The 18909-nt window shown below is 37.4% G+C and overlaps 1 protein-coding gene across 1 annotated transcript in view; it reads left to right on the top strand.

Moving 5' to 3' along the window:
- RSF1 (remodeling and spacing factor 1) overlaps positions 1 to 18909 on the top strand; it is a 149460-nt gene that overhangs the window by 81554 nt on the left and 48997 nt on the right. The window contains exons 6-7 of the mRNA XM_006882884.1: positions 6492 to 8233; positions 9949 to 10155. Of these exons, the coding sequence (XP_006882946.1) occupies positions 6492 to 8233; positions 9949 to 10155 (1949 nt within the window). The remainder of the gene's footprint in view (positions 1 to 6491; positions 8234 to 9948; positions 10156 to 18909) is intronic.

The raw sequence follows: 18909 nt of genomic DNA, 5'->3' as shown, positions 1-18909 counted from the left end.
GTGGTCCTTGATATGTTCAAGATTCTTCTCCAGCACCACAGCTCAAAGGCTTCGATCCGTCTTCTATCATCCTTAGTCGTTGTCCAGCTCTCTGATGCATAGCAACTAATTACAAAGGTGAAGACTTCAATCAGGTACACTTTGGTCTTTAGACAGTCATCTTTGCTCTTTAGCCCTGTGGCAAAGCCCCTGACAGCACATTTTTCTGATGCTGTTTGTCTTTTGATTTCCTGGTGTCAAGAGTGTTGTTTTTGGAACTGAGCAAGCTGAATTTGTTAACAACCTCAGTCTCTTCTCCATCCATTATGGTGTTGCCAGCTGGCCTAGTGGTGAGAATCTTTGTTTTCTTCATGTTGAACTTCAGCACATATTGAAGACTACGTCCTTGATCTTCTACAGGAAATGCTGGAGGTCCTCTTGAGTTTTGGCAAGTAAAATTATATCATCTGTATCATTCAGGTTGTTGATGAGTCTTCTCTAATCCTGTCACATTTTTCCTCATAAAGATTGATAAAATAGCTTAAATTTTTTTAAAAATTATATCTTAGATTTTGAACTCCAAATTTTTTGGTCACTAGTGAGATTTGCTTCATTGCTGTCCAATCGAAACTCTCATATCTGACCCTCTAGAATGTTTTAGAAAGGCTTTGCATTGCCAAGATACTGCCCATTTTTCTCCCAGTAATTCCGTGGTGGACTCAAACCACTAGAGAGCAGTCACTTTGGGATTAGCAGCTCTCAGTTTATTGAGCCACCAGATCACAAAACAATTGGCCAAACAGGTAACATATCCAGAGGAAATGTTGTTGTTGTTGTTGTTATGTGCCGTCGAGTCGCCTGCAACTCATAGCGACCCTATGTACAACAGCCCTAAACTCCGCTCTGTCCTGTGCCAATCCATTTTCCATACATATTCAACCTGTATGCTAAGTAATACGAAGATTTATATGAATAATATCTTCAGTATGAAGATTCAGACCACCAGAGAGGTGCCACCTGGGAATAACTCCCTGTCCACAAGACCACCAGATTAAAAAGCATTTGTCCAGATAGAACAGGGAAATGTTCTATGATTTCAAAATCAGGAAAGATAGGAGTCAGAGATGTATCTTTTTTTCCATAAGTATTCAATCTGTATGCTGAACTACATGAAGAAGAATGTGTTTTCATGGTTGAAAACTCATCAGAAACTTGAATTATGCAGATGCCAAGACCTTGTTGCAGAAAGCTAAGACTTCAAGCACTTAGTGAGGATTAGGTTGTCGATGAGTCTTCTCTAATACTGTCACATTTTTCCTCGTAAAGATTGATAAAATAGCTTAATTATTTTAAAAAATATATCTCAGATTTTGAACTTCTATATGGATTTCATGTCAACATCAAGAAAACAGAAATCCTCATTATTGTACCAATGGGCGATATCATGATGGATGGAGAAAAGAAAGATATTGTCAGTCATTTCCTTTTACTTGGATTTACTAGCAGTAGTCAAGAAATTGAAAGATATGTTACATTGGGAAAATCTATTGTCATGAATTTCTTTTAGGTGATAAAGAGCAAGAATGTCAGTTTAAAGACTAAAGTAGACCTGATACAAAGACATCAAGCTAAATAAAGGGTCAGTGAACGAGAGGAAGACTTTCAACAGCACAGTTAATAGACTCACAGTGGATTACGCTGGAGACCGTGACAGGTTCAGGATATGACAAAGTTGTTCTTAGGAGTCAGCTTGACAGCACCTAACAACAACACAGCTATTAAAATGAAATAAACGACTTAGATGAGCCAATGTGAATAAATTTTAAAACTAAAAGTAAAAGGGAGGTAAAATATGATAAAATTTGTAGAAACACACATCATAATTTTATATATTTATGTGGTTATATATGTGTACAAAACAGAAAGATGTATGTATGGGAGTGGTTTAGACAGACATGTGGAGAGGAAGAAGTATTAACTATTCCTATACGATTTTTGGTGATGTACTGGAAGACAGACCAGTGTGAGAATTAAGATTAGTGAGCCTAGAAAATCTTGATTTTAATGTCATTCCTCATTTTATTTTACCATCTTCTTTTTTTTAATTAATTTTAATAAAATTTACAAAGACTTAGGATTTCCATTCATTCATTGTTGCACTTTTCTCCTTGCCCACCCCTCCTCCCCTAGTCACTCTTCTTGAAAAGAAAAAGAAAAACTCTTTCATTGTTATGCAATCCTTTCCCCAAGTCCACTCCACTGTGCCATCTTCATTCTGGACTCCTGTCGTGACAAGAATACCCAATCATATATCCCTTTTAAACAGTTCTCTCACTCATTTGTTTCAGTGCAGTATACATCATTCATCCTTTCCTTCTCTGTCTTCCCTGAACCCCGATGTCAATCCTGTTTTACAACAGTGGTCCTATGCAGTATTTGTCCTTTTGTAACCGCGATACTTCACTCTGCATAATATCCTCCAGGGTCATCCATTTTGCTTGATATTTCATGAGTTCCTTGATTTTCAAAGCTGCATAGTATTCCATTGTGTGAATATACCAGAGCTGCTCTATCCATTCATTTGTTGATGGGCACATGGGTTGTTTTCAGCTCTTTGCTCTTGCAAACAAAGCCGCAATAAACATGGTGTGCATATATCTGCTTGGGTGCTGGTTATGGTTTCTTTAGGGTGAATTCCCAGTAGTGGAATTGCTGGGTCAAATGGTATTTCTATTTGTAATTTTTTTAGAAAGTGCCATACAGCCTTCCATAGTGGTTATACCAATTTACACTCCCACCAACAGTGAATAAGGGTTCCAGTCTCTCCACAACATCGCCAGCATTTGTTGCTTGCTGTTCTGTTAAATTTTGCTATTCGTACTGGGGGTGAGATGATATCTCATAGTTGTTTTGATTTGAATCTCTCTTAGAGCTAGGGATCTTGAACATTTCTTCATGTGTTTGTTCACCATCTGAATATCTTTGGTGAAGTGTCTGTTCATATCCTGTCCCCATTTTGCAATTGGGTTATTTACCTTTATCTTATTGTGGTGCTCGAGTATTTTATAAATTCTAGATATAAGTCCCTTGTCTGACATGTCATTACCAAATATTTTTTTCCCCAATCCGTGTCTTCCCTTTTTACCCTGTTGGAGAAATCTTTGGTTGTGCATAGGGATTTGATTTGTAGAAGGTCCCATTCATCTATTTTATCCTCTCCTGGTTGTAGGTTATTTTACCATCTTCTTAAGTCATGTTCAAATAACCTACCCCTAGATGATGATGTTGTTATGTGCCGTCGAGTTGCTTGCGACTCATAGCGACCCTATGTACAACAGCCCTAAACTCTGCTCTGTCCTATGCCAATCGCAGTGTCTCCGACACTCCCATCCCGATAACCCCAGTCACTGAATTAATCCACCTCATAGAGGGCCTTCCCCTCCTGCGCCCTCTCTCCACCCTCCCAAGCATGATGTCCTTCTCCAAGTCCCGGTCTCCCCTCACAACATATCCAAAGTATGTTAGACAGAGCCTCAGAATCCTTGTCTCCAAGGAGCCACCCAGTTTAACCCTTTCCAGGATGAATCTGTTTGTTCTCCTAGCAGTCCATGGTATTCTCAGTACTCTTCTCCAGCACCACAGCTCAAAGGCATCAATTCTCTTTCTATCCTCCTTGGTCATTGTCCAACTCTCTGATGCATAACAAGTGATTGTGAAGACCATGGCCTGTATCAAAAGCACCTTCGTCTCCAGAGAGACACCATTGCTCTTCAGTACTTTGGAGAGGTCCCTAATAGCAGACTTTCCCATGGCAATGCGCTTTTTAATTTCCTGGCTACTGGTGCCAAGAGTGTTGACTGTGGAGCCAAGCAAACTAAAGCTGCGTACAATCTCAGTCTCTTCACCATCCATCCTGATGCTGCCAATTGGTCCAGTGGTGAGAATCTTTGTCTTCCTGACATTGAGCCTCAATCCATATTGTAGGCTGCAGTCCCTGACCCTCTGCAGCAGGTGCTTCAGGTCCTCTTCAGTTTCAGCAAGCAGGGTTGTGTCATCTGCATAACGCAGATTGTTGATAAATCGTCCCCCAATCTTGACCCCACATTTCTCCTCATAGAGCCCAGCCTCCCGGATAATCTGTTCTGCATATAGGTTGAAAAGGTATGGAGATAGGATGTATCCCTGGCCTACGCCCTTCACAATTTTGAACCATGCAGTGTTCCCTTGCTCTGTTCTGATGACTGCCTCCTGGTCCAAGTATAGGTTTCTCATTAGAACAATCAAGTGTTCTGGGATTCACATTCTTCTCAGAGTCAGCCATAGTTTGTTATGATCCACACAGTCAAATGCGTTTGCATCGTCAGTGAAACACAGACATTCCTCTGGTATTCTCTGCTTTCAGCTAAGATCCATCTAACATCAGCTACAATATCCCTAGTACCACGACCCCTTCTAAACCCAGCCTGGACTTCTGGTAGTTCTCTGCTGATGTGCTGTTCCAGTCATTTTTGGATAATCTTCAGTAAAATCTTGCTTGCATATGAAATCAGTGAGATTGTTCTATAGTTTCCACACTCTGTTGGGTCACCTTTCTTTGGGATAGAAACAAATATAGATCTCTTCCAGTCAGTTGGCCAAGTGGTTGTTCTTCAGATTTCTTGGCACAACTTGGTGAGCACGTCCAGGGCAGCATCTGTGAGCTGAAATATGTCAGTTGGTATACCATCTGTTAATTTGGGTTGCACTGAGATATTGAACTGATTTTTATAACCATAAACTTAAGAAATTATTGCTTTCTGTGAAGGTTCAGCTTTAGATTGAGGTTATTTTTAAAGATGGCAGAGTACTAATGTAAGGTTCTGAATGATTCTTAATTCTTATTTTAAACTGTTGCACATGATGGAGCTTAAAAAAACCCCATGTTTTTTGTTGTTGTTAGATGCTGTCAAGTACAACTACAGTGACTCTCTAAACAGAGATCTAAACCTTGTTCTATCCTGCATGATCCTCACACTTCCTGACACACAAGAGCCCATTGCAGCAGTCACTGTGTCATTTCACCCAGTTGAGGGTCTTCCTTTCCTTCACCGACCCTCCACCCTTCCCAGCATCATGTCCCCCTTCAAGGAAAACCCCTCCTAGCAACATCCCCAAAGAATGTGAGGCAAAGCCTCATCATTCTTGCCTTGAAAGAGTACTCCAGCTGCATCCTTACCAAGACATCCATGTTTTTGGCTGTCCATGGGATGTTAAGTGTTCTTCAGTACCACAGCTTAAAAGCCTCAATAATTCTTCTATCATCCTTATTCATTGTCCCTCTCTTAGATTCATAGCAAGTAATTGGAAAGAAAAAAATTGGCTTCTATCAGATACACCTTAGTCGTCAAAAACATGGTACTTTGTAATAAAAATAGTTAAATTTTGAAGGGATTTATTCCGTTTCAGAATCGTGTCTTCGTCACTTGACTTTTTTCATTCTCATGAAATCTATACTGTGACTCTGCCTGGTTTATCAGTTCATTGATAATCTGGTAAACATTTTAAAAAGAAATTGAAAAAAAAAAAAGAAATTACTGTCTTGGAAAAACTTTGTTTTGAATTGATGTTTATCAGTATAAACTTACTAAAGTTTCAATGGGAAATATGAGTGAGCATGTTCACTACCAACTTAATGAATATATATATATATTTACCAGAAATAACAAAATGTTAGTAGTGATTGCCTCTGGATCGTAGAATTGGGCAATATTTCTCAGAGAATAAGGAATTAATTAATAATTAATATTAGTTTTATCATCTGAATAAAACAGAAAAACTTTTCCCATTGGCCTGCTCATATTTCTTCAGTGAAATGAAGTGCTCACTTACTTGCAAAGAATAGTTTTCATTTTCTAAAACAAATATGTCTATTCTTTGTATAATACTTCAGTGTAATTTTGAGGTATAATTTGAATGAACTCTGGTAGCCTGTAGATAAGAACTAGTGCTACCAACCTGAAGACACTCAGTTTGAATCCAGTAGCTGCTCCACAAGAAAAAGAGGGGCAGTCTTCTCCCATGTGCTTATAACTGGAAATCCACCATAGAGTCAGTTATGAGTCAGTTCCCACTCCTTTGTACTTAACAAAAATAATTATCATTTGAATTGGAGTGAATGACCAGAATTATTTAACTATTTCAAGCCATAAGCAATATTGACGCTTAACTTATAAAGCAGAAATGTCAGTCTTCCTAGAAAGTATTTTTCTAGTATATAGAAATTTTCTTTATTGTCATTTTGTATAATATATACTGTTACAAAAATTACTTCTCTTAAGAGAGAAATGTCAAATGTAAAAATCTGCTTCTGTAAGCACTGCAGTGAACAAAACACTAGGGCACTTCTCTTCCGTCATAGGGGGAAGCTCTGAATCAAAATTGACTTTGGCAGTATCCAACAACATTATATTAAGTATCTATATTTTATAACCTCAGAAAGTTCTGTGCATATAATTATTGTTTTTTCTTTTTAGAACAACAGAAAGAAAATGAAAAGATGAAAGTTGATGAGCAGCCAGTTGACTCTACACCTGATGTTCTAGAAGAGACTACTGTGAAAATAGAGAAAGATGATGAGAAGGAGCTTGTGAAACTACCAGTCATAGTGAAGCTAGAAAAACCTTTGTCAGAAAGTGAGGACATAAAGATCATCAAGGAAAAAAATGATTCATTCAAGGAAAATGTCAAGCCTACTAAAGTTGAAGTAAAAGAATGTAGAGGAGAATCTAAAGATAGTAAAAGTTGCACGGACAAAGTAATGACTCAGGAAACTGAGAGACTAGAGTTTGGTGGCAATCTTAAATCTTCTCAAGAAATTACTGAGAAATCTACAGAAGAAACTGAGAAACTTAAAAATGACCAGCAGGCTAAGATACCACTAAAAAAGCGAGAAATTAAACTGAGTGAGGATTTTGATAGTCCAGTCAAAGGACCTTTGTGTAAATCAGTCACTCCAACAAAAGAGTTTTTGAAAGATGAAATAAAACAGGAAGAAGAGACTTGTATAAGGATCCCTACTATTACTTCTTTGAACCTTGAAGGGAAACAATTGGTAAATGGAGAAATTGGTGATGAAAAGGTTACGTCAAATATTAAGGCAGAACAAATAGAGACAAAGTTACAGGATGCAAAGGAAGATGGCTGTAGCCCATCTAAGGACAAAGATGTCATGATGGAAGAAAATGGAACAGAGTCCTTAAATTCTGTCATCACAAGTATAAAAACAGGTGAACTTGAGAAGGAATTTAACCCTTCAAGGAAAGATTCAGATAATTCCATTTCTGTTTCAGAAACCCACAGTCAGAAAGGGCAACCTCGTCCTCTAGAAATAGAAGCTTCTCTTGACACTTCTGAAATGGCAAAGGATCTCTCTTTAAAAAATGTTTTATCTACCACTGAATGCTGTACCATGATAGCGGAAGAGAAATCTCAAAAAAATAAGAAAGATAAGCGCCTACCACTCCTAGACTGTCTTGAAAAGTTAGAGAAGTCCAAAGCAGGTTTTCTGGATAAAGACACACAAAGACTGAGTCCAATACCAGAAGAAGTTACAAAAAGTATTGAAAAGGAATCGGAAAAGACAGGTTCTTCTGAGGCACTTGAAACATCATCATCCAGTATAACTGATCTTTCTGAAAAACCAGCCTCAGATAAAAAAGTAGTACTGTGTGAGAGTACAAGTTCTATTGAAGGTCAGTCCCTAGAAGCAACAAGGCAAAACATTCTAAAAGATTCTGAGTCATTGAAGGTGGAAATAGATAATCTGAACAAAACCCAGGCCTCTGGCATCGAAGATTCTTCTGAGACAAAGGGTTCGGTACAAAAAAGTAAATACAAGTATAAATTGATTCCTGAAGAAGAAAACACTGCCTCAGAAAATAGAGAGATAACCTCCGAAAGGCAGAAAGAGGGCATCAAATTAACCATTCGGATATCCAGTCGAAAGAAGAAGCCAGATTCTCCCTCCAAAATCCCAGAAACAGAAACCAAGCAAGAGAAGACAGAAAAGGAAGAAGAGAAAGCAAGTATGGGCCGAACCTTAAGGAGGTCTCCAAGAATATCTAGACCCACTGCAAAAGTAGCCGAGATAAGAGATCAGAAAGCTGATAAAAAAAGAGAAGATGAAATTGAAGAAGAATCATCAGCTTTGCAAAAAACAGACAAAAAAGAAAATTTGAAAAAAATAGAAAAGGATACAAATTCTAAAGTAAGCAAGGTAAAGCTTTTATTCTGAGTTTTTTCACTAGAAATATATAGCTGTTGACAATTACTTGGCTTTTCACGAAAAAGTAGTCATTCAAAAGAGTTTTTGTTTTTTTGTTGTTTTGTTTTTTTTTCCAAAAAAAACCAAACCACAAAAACAGCTAAACTTTTTACCTCTGTTATTAGCAACAAGTATCAAATTTCAGACTGTATAGTCTTGTCATCTTACAAACTTTAAAACAGTATTTGGCAAGCAGTATAGGAATATGCTCTCCCTGTAAATTTATGTATGTAATATAAAAGCTTTGTTAAGAAAAAAAGAAAAAAATAATAACAGATTCACAAAAGGACCTCCTCCTCATAGCCAAGAGTTTGGGGTACATATCTTTACATCCTTTTCTGTATGCTTATAACCACTTACCTACTTAATTGAAAAATAAGCTATAATTTCTTTTTTCCATTTAACAATGTGTCTTGGAACTCCTTCCATGTCAGTAAGTGTAGTCTACCTTTGCTTATTAATGGCCATGTAGTATTCCATAGTGTGGATGTACCTCAGCTTATTTAACTGCTCCCTTATTGATTGACATTTAGGTTGTTTCCAATTTTTCACTATTACAGGCAATGCTGCATTGAAGATCCTTTTGGACATGAGTGAGTATTTCTTTAGAATAGACTCCTAGAATTGGAATTGCTGGGTCAAGAGGCATGTATATTTTAAATTTTAATTGTGATTGTCATACTGCTCTCCAGAAAAGGCCTTGATAATGTGCCTTCACATTTCCAGTGCATTTGAGTGTCTTCCTCCCATTGTCTCTTTCAGTTATTAATTTTAGAAAATCCAGAATTCTGTTATATTTTTAAACAATCTCTCATATAACTCTTTGGCTAGTCCATAGGAGTTTGCTACAATTAAAAGTGCTACTTTTATATTTAATTTGTTTAGGTGACCAAATTTGATCTTTCATTCTAAGTAATCATTTATTGACCAATATTCTGTGTTTCAGTTCCTTTTTTTTTTTAAAAAAAAGTTTCCTCTTTATTTTGCTTTTAGAGTAACTTTGTATTTTGCAGGGGAATTATAATTTGGAAAAAGCTTGTAATGTGAGTTAAAATATTACAAAACTAGATATTAGAAAGCTGTTCACAGCTTTGTAAACTGGCTTTCTAAATAATAAATATTTTGTTTGTCATGATTTCCGTGTATAGTTATAACTCATTTAGAATTTTTTACTTAATTTCTAACATAAAATTTTAAATCTTATATAACAGTATATGAAAATATAGTCAAAGCTCTGTTGTAGAGCCTTTAAAATATTCATAGCCTTTGACCCAGAATCCTCTTCGAGGAATTTATCCTAACCACAGAAGTTTACGTAAAAAATTTGTATTTTTAAGCCTATTTTGTTGATAAAAGTGAAAAAATGGGAAACAACTACGTAAATGTCTAATGGGAAACTAGATAAGAGGTGATGGCATATTATACAGTCATATGCAGTGACAAGGGGAAATATGTTCAAACATTCACCATGATACCATTATAATAATAATTGAAATAGTACTGGAATTTAGTAATAGGCATATCTATTGGTACAGTTAGTCATTCTTATTTTTTTTTCTTTGTGTTTTGACTAAATAGTCTATAATGATTGTGTACCTCACCTGTGAACAGAAGAAAGGTTTTTTTAAATTTTATTATAGCCACTTCTGTTTTTCGTTTTGCACAAGGTAAAACCCAAGGGTAAAGTTCGATGGACTGGTTCTCGAACACGTGGCAGGTGGAAATATTTCAGCAATGATGAAAGTGAAGGGACTGACACTGAAAAGTCATCGGCAGTTTCAGAAGAGGAAGAAGAAAAGGAAAATGAAGAGGCAGTCCCAGCAGATGATGATGAACCATGCAAGAAATGTGGCCTTCCAAACCATCCTGAACTAGTATGTATCTGAACTTAATGAATAGTATTCATATTGCAGGCATGCTCTGGTTGCCTGGAACAATCTAACTCTTTAATTATGATGTGAATTTTGTTGTTACTGATTTGCTTGGTTTGTTTTGTTGTTTGGGGTTTTTTTTGTTTGTTTTTATTTTGTTTTTTTTTAGGTTTTAAAAAAAATATTAACAACAACCAAGAGGACCTAGCAAATAAAATTAAGTCTAAACATGTAAATTTGTCCTGCTATACTGCAAGAAAAAGTAATTCAAACCTGACAAAAAGTCTACAAGAAAATTAAAATATTTATTTTACAAACCCCCTATAATCACTGAGAGTAAATGCTGATTTGGAGGTGGGAGCGGTTGTACTTAGAGATGGGAAATACATCCAGAAGAGGGGAGCATTCAGTAAAATAACCCTTATTAACCCTTATTTTCCTTTCTCAACTAGTAACTGAAATTAAGCCAGGTCAAGGATTAGGATTTTACTTTCATTTTACCTGCTTCATATGTTATTGTTTCTCCCTTTGAAAAATGTTTGCTCTGAACACTTTACATGGATCAATTAATTTATTAATTTTGTTTTATTTTTTCTTTACTCTCCACCCACTACTCAATATTTCACCGTGTTCTTAATTTCTAAAGTACTAGCTTTAATGAAGTTAGAGGTGAAGACTTTATTATCTTCCTACATAAACTTTTGAATTATTAAATAACCTAGAAAGGCTTAAAACCTTAAAAAAATTGGTAATTTTTTCTTGGGCCATCACTTCTAAGATGACATTGAAAAGAAGAAACAACACTTGTGCCAAAAAGGGCTGTAGCCATGTGCAGCCTGTTCACTGCAATAACTGCACCTGCTGTGGACCCAAAGACAAAACAATTACAAAGTTCATAGTTCGTAGTATAGTAGAGGCAGAAGCTGCACTACTGTGTGAGTTGTGCCATTCACAGCAAGGTAGTGAGGAACCGTTCTTGTGAAGCCCTGAAGGACCGAACACCTCCATCCAGATTTAGACCTTCAGGTGCTGCCCCATGACCACCATCACAGCCCATGTAAAGATTTGATTCCTTAAAGGCTGAAAAATAAAAACTCATCTGAAAATAAAATGGAAATTATACTTTAAAAAATTGGTAATTCTAGAAAAAAATTTATGAAAATAAAAGTTTTCTTTATGATCTGCAAACCCATATGGCATAAAGTAGAGACAGTTAACCATTAATTTATTTAGGGTAAAGCTATTGGTGGGATTTCCCCCCCCATTTTTATTTTTATTTTTTTTCATTATGTACAAAAATCAAATACATTGCTTTTCAGACCAGATTCTTCCAATTTCCCTCACTCCCCCATCAAATTATACAACCCGTGATTCATCCACCCCCCCCCCCGAAACCCAACCCCACACGTCCTCATCCCTCTGTTTCCACCTTCTTTTCCCCACCCTCATCCCCCCCCCCAACCCCCGGGTCCTTAAAGTCATTCTACAATAATGGTTTTATACAGTATTTGTCCTTGTGGGACTAAGTTCACTCAGCATAATGCTCTCCTGTTCCTCCCAAGGTAGGTAAATAATTGACAAAATCTTTGCTCCTGTGTGCCATGTAGTATTCCATTGTATGAATATACCATAATTTCTCAATCCATATGATTGTGGTTGAACATCTGGGCTGTTTCCATGTTCTTGATATGGTGAATTATGCTACTATGAACATTGGTATGCAAGTCTCTGTTTATGCCTCAGTTCTCATTTTCTGAGGGTATATTCTTATCAGTGGAATAGCTAGGTCATATGGAATTTGTGTTCAGCTTTTTGAGGAAGCACTAAAGTGCCTTCCAGAATGGTTGTACCATTTTACAATTCCACCAACAACTTGTAAGAGTTCCTTTCTCTCCACATCCTCTACAACATTTATTACTTACTGTCCTGTTAAACTTTGTCACTATTACTGAAGTGACATGATATCTCACTGTGTATCTCTCTTATCACCAGTGATTTTGAGTATTTCTTCTTGTGTCTGTTTGCCATGTGAATATCTTCTTCTGTGTAAATTCTTTCTATGTCTTTTGAACATTTTGTAATTGGGTTATCATTCTCTTTCTTGTGGAAGCCCAAGAGTATTCTGTACTTTCTTTATGAGACTCTTGTCTGAGATGGTATTACCAAATGTTTGTTCCCAGTCAGTAGGTTTTCTTTTCACCCCATTGGAAAAAGTTTTTGATGTGCACAGAGATTTAATCATTAGAAAGTCTCATTTATCAATTTTATCCTCTTCAGATTGTGCCTTTCTGGCTGTATTTGGCAGTGTGCCCTGTTCATGGATAGGAAAACTCAATATCGTGAAAATGACGACCCTACCAAAAGCAATCTACATATTCATCGCAATCCCAATCCAGATACCAAATTCATTTTCCAAGCAGATTGAAAGGTAAATTGTCAAATTATTTTGGAGAGGCAAAAGACCCCAAATAAGCAAAACACTTCTGAGAAACAAAAATGAGGTTGGAAACATACCACTCCCTGACCTCAAAATCTGCTACACAGCAGTAGTAAAACAACGTGGTACTGGTACAATGATAGGCACATAGACCAATGGAACAGAATTGAGGACCCAGTTGTCTACGGTCAGCTGATTTTCAGCAAGGAAATTAAAGCTGTCAAATGGGGAGATGACAACCTCTTCAACAAATGGTGCTGATAAAATTGGACTTCCACCTGCAGAAAGCTAAAACAGGATCCACATCTCACACCATACACAAAATTCAAGTCAAGGTAGATGAGAGACCTGGGAGTAAAGCCCAAAGCCATAACATTCATAAGAGACAAAAGCAGTTGAAGCTTAGAAGCCCTGGTCTCTGGTAGATAGGAAAAATTTTTTCATGTCCCAGGCACCAAAAATAGCCTATCAAATTGTATACAAAATTAAAAAGACTCCTAAAATAATATTAACATAGGATGTTGACAAACAGTTTAAAGGCATAGTGATGTGATGTTGAAGTGCTGAGTATAGATCTCAAGGGAGGAGCATGGTGGCCTCTCTTTGACTTGTGTGCATCGCTTTTTGCTAATCAAACACTTAATAATAGTTTCCGGTTTTTGCCTCCCTCCCTTAAAAATAGAGTGGACTAAAGTAAACTTTCATAAAATAAATATCCTATATTGCAATCACTTGTTATACATCAGAGAGTTGGACAATGACTAGGGAGAACAGAAGGAGAATTGATGCCTTTGAGCTGTGGTGCTGGAGAAGAGTATTGAATGTACCCTGGACTGCCAAGAAAACAAACAGATTCATCCTGGAGAGGGTTAAACCATGCTACTCCTTGGGGGCAAGGATTCTGGGGCTTCGTCTGACATACTTTGGACATGTTGCCAGGAGGGATGGGTCCTTGGAGAGGGACATCATGCTTGGGAGGGTGGAGGGACAGTGCAGGAGGGGAAGACCCTCTATGAGGTGGATTGATTCAGTGACTGGGGTAATTGGGATGGGTGTGTCAGAGGCAGTGTGATTGGTACAGGACAGAGCAGGGTTTAGGGCTGTTGTACATAGGGTCGCTATGAGTCACAAATGACTCGACAGCATATAACAATAACAACAATATTGACATTCTCTATATAGACCAGATCCATTCAGAATAATAGTAACAGTTTTACAGGGAACTCTTCCATCCTGGAAGTTCTTCAAAGGTGACTTAAATAAAGAGAATCTGTTTTTAACCTGTTATGTATTGTTTGTGGTTTGTAAGTACTTTTTTAAGTACTTTGATGAAACACTTAGACTGAAAGATGAGAAATGCTTCTACATAGTGAGAATTATGTAGACTAAAACGTTTTTTAGATCCTTTAAAGGTTAGAAAATTAATGAGATGAGTTTTTATTAAAGCTCAGTCACCATGACCCCAAACCCCAGTAAAAGTGTGATATGATGGGAAAAGCGTGGATCAAGAGAGAATTGGATTGGATTCTGTCTCTACCTCTACCATTTATTAGGTGCTGTCATCTTTATTTCTTAGTATCCTTTTGGGGATAATTGCAAAGTGTGGTTTGAGGGGGATTGTTGATTGATTGTATTTAAAAATAAAAATTAATAGAGTTTATTGAGGGGTAGAGATGGTCAAGGTTGAGGAAGCATTTGTCAGAAGTGAAAATTGTCACTCTGTTAGACCACAAAAGAGAACACATTTCATAGGAAGCTGCACTGCAATCCCGAAGGTGCATGGTTTGAATCCACCAGATGCTCTGTTGGAGAAGGAAGGGCAGTCTCCTCCTATGTCAGTCGGATCCCACACGATGGTACAGAAGAACAACAACAACAACAATGAACCAAAAAAAAGAGAGAACACATTTCATAACTGGCTGAAAGACACCATGGTGGGTGTTTGAAATTACATGCTTCCCAAGCAAGTACCAATGTTAAACAGAGTGGCTTGGAAAGACAGCTTTAAAAAATTGAACATGAATTCTAAACTCATTTGAAAGTCTTCAAAATGGAGTTAAGAACCAAGTGATTTCTGATTTTAGACTCTCAAACATTCTTTACTTTTGATCATAGATTTTAATTTTTAGGTTTTGGGGTTTTTCCCCCCACAGATTAATGGACAGTCATACTGGGAGAAGGATGGGCAATCTCCTCCCATGTGAATTGCCTTTAAAAGCTCACTAGAGGGACAGCTATGGCTCAGTTCTGATTTGACAGTACAAACAACAAAGGTGTTGGCACAGATGGCTCAATAGTCACTTTTATTTTTTTAAATATCTTTATTTTTTTTTCTTTTCTTGTTGTGTACCATCAAATCATATCCAACCGGCACAGAAGGAAGTTGCCCCTTTTCTCCAGTGGAGCATCTGGTGGATTCGAACCACTTGCCTTCAAGCTTACAGCACAACTTCTTGCTACTAGGCCACCAGAGCTCCTCAGTAGTCACTTTTGATGGCTGCTGCTTTTTTGACAAGCCTTCCAGACCCTAAATACTACCTTACTTGATAGTCAGGTAACCTTTAATTTAGTCACTGCCTTGCTGACACATTCTTTAGTGAGACCATTAAGGAGAGACAGTATGCGTAAAGCCACATTAAGGGCTGTAATTTATTGTTCACGTAAGTCGACTCTGACTCATAGCAGTTCTTTGAACAATAGCTCTGAACCCTGCCCTATCCTGAACCAGCCTCACTATCTCCAATACACCTGACCCTTTTCCCACAGTCATTGTGTCAGTCCATTTCAAACAGGGTTTTTGTCTCTTAGTCTGACCTTCTACCCTTCCAAGCATGATGTCCTTCTCCAAGGAAGCAAGATGAAATCATGAGCAACTTCAGTCTTTTCTCCATCTTAACATGATGCTGCCTATTTGCCCACTGGAGAGAATAATTCTTTTCCTGTTACTGAGATGCAGTCCGTATTGAAGATTGATATTCCTTCCATATGATATTCTGCAAAAAGACTTCAAGTCCTCCTCAATTTCAGCAACAAGGTTGTGTCGTGTGCATTATGCAGATTATTGATTAGTCTTCCTCCTGTTGAACATAAAGATTGAAAAAGCTTAGAAAAAGGATATATTCCTGACACACTCCTTAATGGATTTTGAACCATACAGTGTTTGCTTGCTGTATTCAGATAACAGCTTCTTGGTCTAGGTGTAGGGATTCCCATTCTTCTCAATTTTACCCACAATATTTTGTGATCCACACAGTCACATGCTTTTACATAGCCAATCAAACACAATAAACATTCTTCTGGTAGTCTCTGTTTTTGGCCAAGAGCCATCTGACATCAATTAAATTCCTAGTTCCATTGCCTCTTCTTTTTTTTTTCTTTATATATTTCAATGAAATTGGCATTTCTTTTCTTTTTTTTTTAAATTTTAATGAAAGTTTACAAAGACTTAGGGTTTCCAATTATTCATTGTTGCACTTTTCTCCCTTCCCACCCCTATCCTCTAATTCACTCTTCTTGAAAAGTGAAAGAAAAATTTCTTTCATTGTTATGCAATCCCTCCCCCTAAGTCCACGCCACTCTGCAGCCTTCATTCTGGACGCCTGTCATGACAATAATACCCAATCATATATCTCTTTTAAACAGTTCTCCCACTTATATGTTTCAGTGCGATATACATCATTCCTCTCTTCCTTCTCTGTCTTCCCTCAACCCCCCAGTATCAGTCCCGTTTTACAACAGTGGCCCTATACAGTATTTGTCCTTTTTGACTGAGATATTTCACTCAGCGTAATGATGAAAGACCTGCAAAATATATTAAAAAAAACCCATTAACAAAACTGAAAAATAGACAACACGACTATAGTAGTTGGAGACTTCAGTACACCCCTCTCAAGAAAAGATAGAACTACCAGAAAAAACTCAACAAGATGCTCAAGAATTAAACCACGGTAAACCAACTCAATCTCATAGATACCTTTAGGCTAATGCCCCTCCCAAAACCAAGGGTACTTTCTTCTCCAATGTACATGGAACATTCTCCAGAATTAATAACATTTTAGGTCAAAGGCAAGTATCAGTAAATTAAAATACATAGAAATAATAAGAAGAATTTTCTCAGACCACAGTACTATAAAATTAGAAATTAATAACAAGGGGACAAAGGAGAAAAACCCATACATTTGGAAGCTGAACAACACCTTGCTTGAACATGACTGGGTACTAGAAGAAATAAATGAAATTAAAAGTTTTCTTAAATGACAATGAAAACACCACTTACCAAAACCTCTGGGAAACAGTTAAAGCAGTAATAATTTATAGCAATAAGTTTATAGGTCAATTTATAGCAATAAGCAAACATATCAAAAAGCAGAAAGAAATGACTATTGACTCTCTAACCCAACATCTCCAACAGATTGGAAAAGAACAGCAAGAAAACCAAACCCCCTCTAAAAAAATAACCAAATTTTAAAAATTAGAGCAGAAATAAATGAAATAGAAAACCAAAAAACAATTGTAATCATCAACAAAACAAGGAGTTGATTCTTTGAAAAGCTCAATAAAATCGACAAACCACTAGCAAAACTAACAAAGGAGAACAAGAAGAAAAAACACGAATAATCTGAATAAGAGATGAAATGGGCAACATCACAACAGAACCAAATAAAATAACAAAGCTAACACTGAAATATTAGAAAAATTATACTCAGACAAATATGAAAATCTAGAGGAAATGGCCAAATATTAGAAGTTCACAACCTACCTGAACTGACACCAACCGAAATTGAACACCTGAACAGACCCATTACAAAAGAAAACATTAAAAAGGTAATACAACAACTTCCAGCCAAAAAAAGTCCTGGACCAGATGGCTTTACAAGTGAATGTTATCAAACATTTAGAGATGAACTGTCACCACCACCTCTTCTAAACCTAGCTTGTATATGGCACTTATCTGTCAGTGTACTATTTATTTTTGGATAATCTTCAGCAAGATTTGCATTCATGTGATGATGATGTTATTTTTATGTGCCATTGAGTCCCTTGTGACTCATAGAGCCCCTGTGTACAACAGCTCTAAACCCTGTTCTATCCTGTACCAGTCTCACTGTCTCTGACACACCTACCCCATTACCCCAGGCACTTAATCAGTCCATCTCATAGAAGGTCTTCCTCTCCTGAGCTGTCCCTTCACCTTTCAAGCATGACATTCCTCTCCAAGGACTGGTACCTCCTTACAGCATGTCTAAAGTATGTCAGACGAAGCTTCAGAATCTTTGCCTCCAAGGAGCAGCCTGACTTTACCCTCTCTAGGACGAACCTGTTTGTTTTTGTAGCAGTCCATGATATATTCAATACTCTTCTTCAACACCACAGCTCAAAGGCATCAGGTTTCCTTTTGTCCTCCCTAGTCATTGTCCAGCTCTCTGATGCATACCAAGTGATTTCTAAGACCATGGCCCATATCAGGTTCATCTTAGTCTCCAGAGTGACATTGTTGCTTTTCAGTACTTTAGCAAAGTCTCTAAGTAGCAGACTTTCCCATATGTCTTTTAATTTCATGGCTGCTGGTGCCAAGAGTGTTGATTGTGGAGCCAAGCAAACTAAAGCATTAACAACCTCAGTCTCTTCACCATCAGTCATGATGCTGCCAATTGGCCCAGTGGTAAGAATCTTTGTTTTCTTGATACTGAGCCTCAATCCATATTGAAAGCTACAGTCTTTGACGTTCTGCAGCAAGTGCTTCAAATCCTCCTTAGTTTTAGCAAGCAGGGTTGTGTCATCTGCATAACACAGATTGTTAATCAGTCTTCCTCCAATCCTGATGCCACATTTCTCCTCATACAGCCCGGTCTCCCAGATAATCTGTTCTGCATATAGATTTAAAAGGTATGGATATAGGATACATCTCTGGCGTACTCTCTTCCCAATTTTGAACCATGCAGTGTTTCCTTGCTCTGTTCTGATGACTGCCTTCTGGTCCAAGTATAGGTTTCACATTAGCACGATCAAGTGTTCTGGGATTCCCATTCTTCTCAGAGTCTACCACAGTTTGTTGTGATCCACACAGTCAAACACCTTTGCATAATCAGTGAAACACAGATAGGCATTCCTCTGCTCTCTAGCCAAGATCCATCTAACATTAGCAACAATATCCCTAATATCACAACTCCTCCTAAGCCCAGCCTGCACTTCTGGCAGTTCTTTGTCAAAACGAATTGGCAGACACAGAAGAATTTAATGAAATAACATATGAGCAAGAGCCTATGGTGATGAAAGAAGAAGTTCAAGCTGCTTTGAAGGAAATAGCAAAAAATAAGGCC

The sequence above is a fragment of the Elephantulus edwardii genome, unplaced genomic scaffold, assembly GCF_000299155.1.
Source record: "Elephantulus edwardii isolate Elephantulus edwardi_28Jun2011 unplaced genomic scaffold, EleEdw1.0 scaffold00025, whole genome shotgun sequence".
Taxonomy (NCBI): domain Eukaryota; kingdom Metazoa; phylum Chordata; class Mammalia; order Macroscelidea; family Macroscelididae; genus Elephantulus; species Elephantulus edwardii.
Note: the sequence above shows the minus strand (reverse complement) of the source record. Positions and strands in the feature narration are given on the sequence as shown.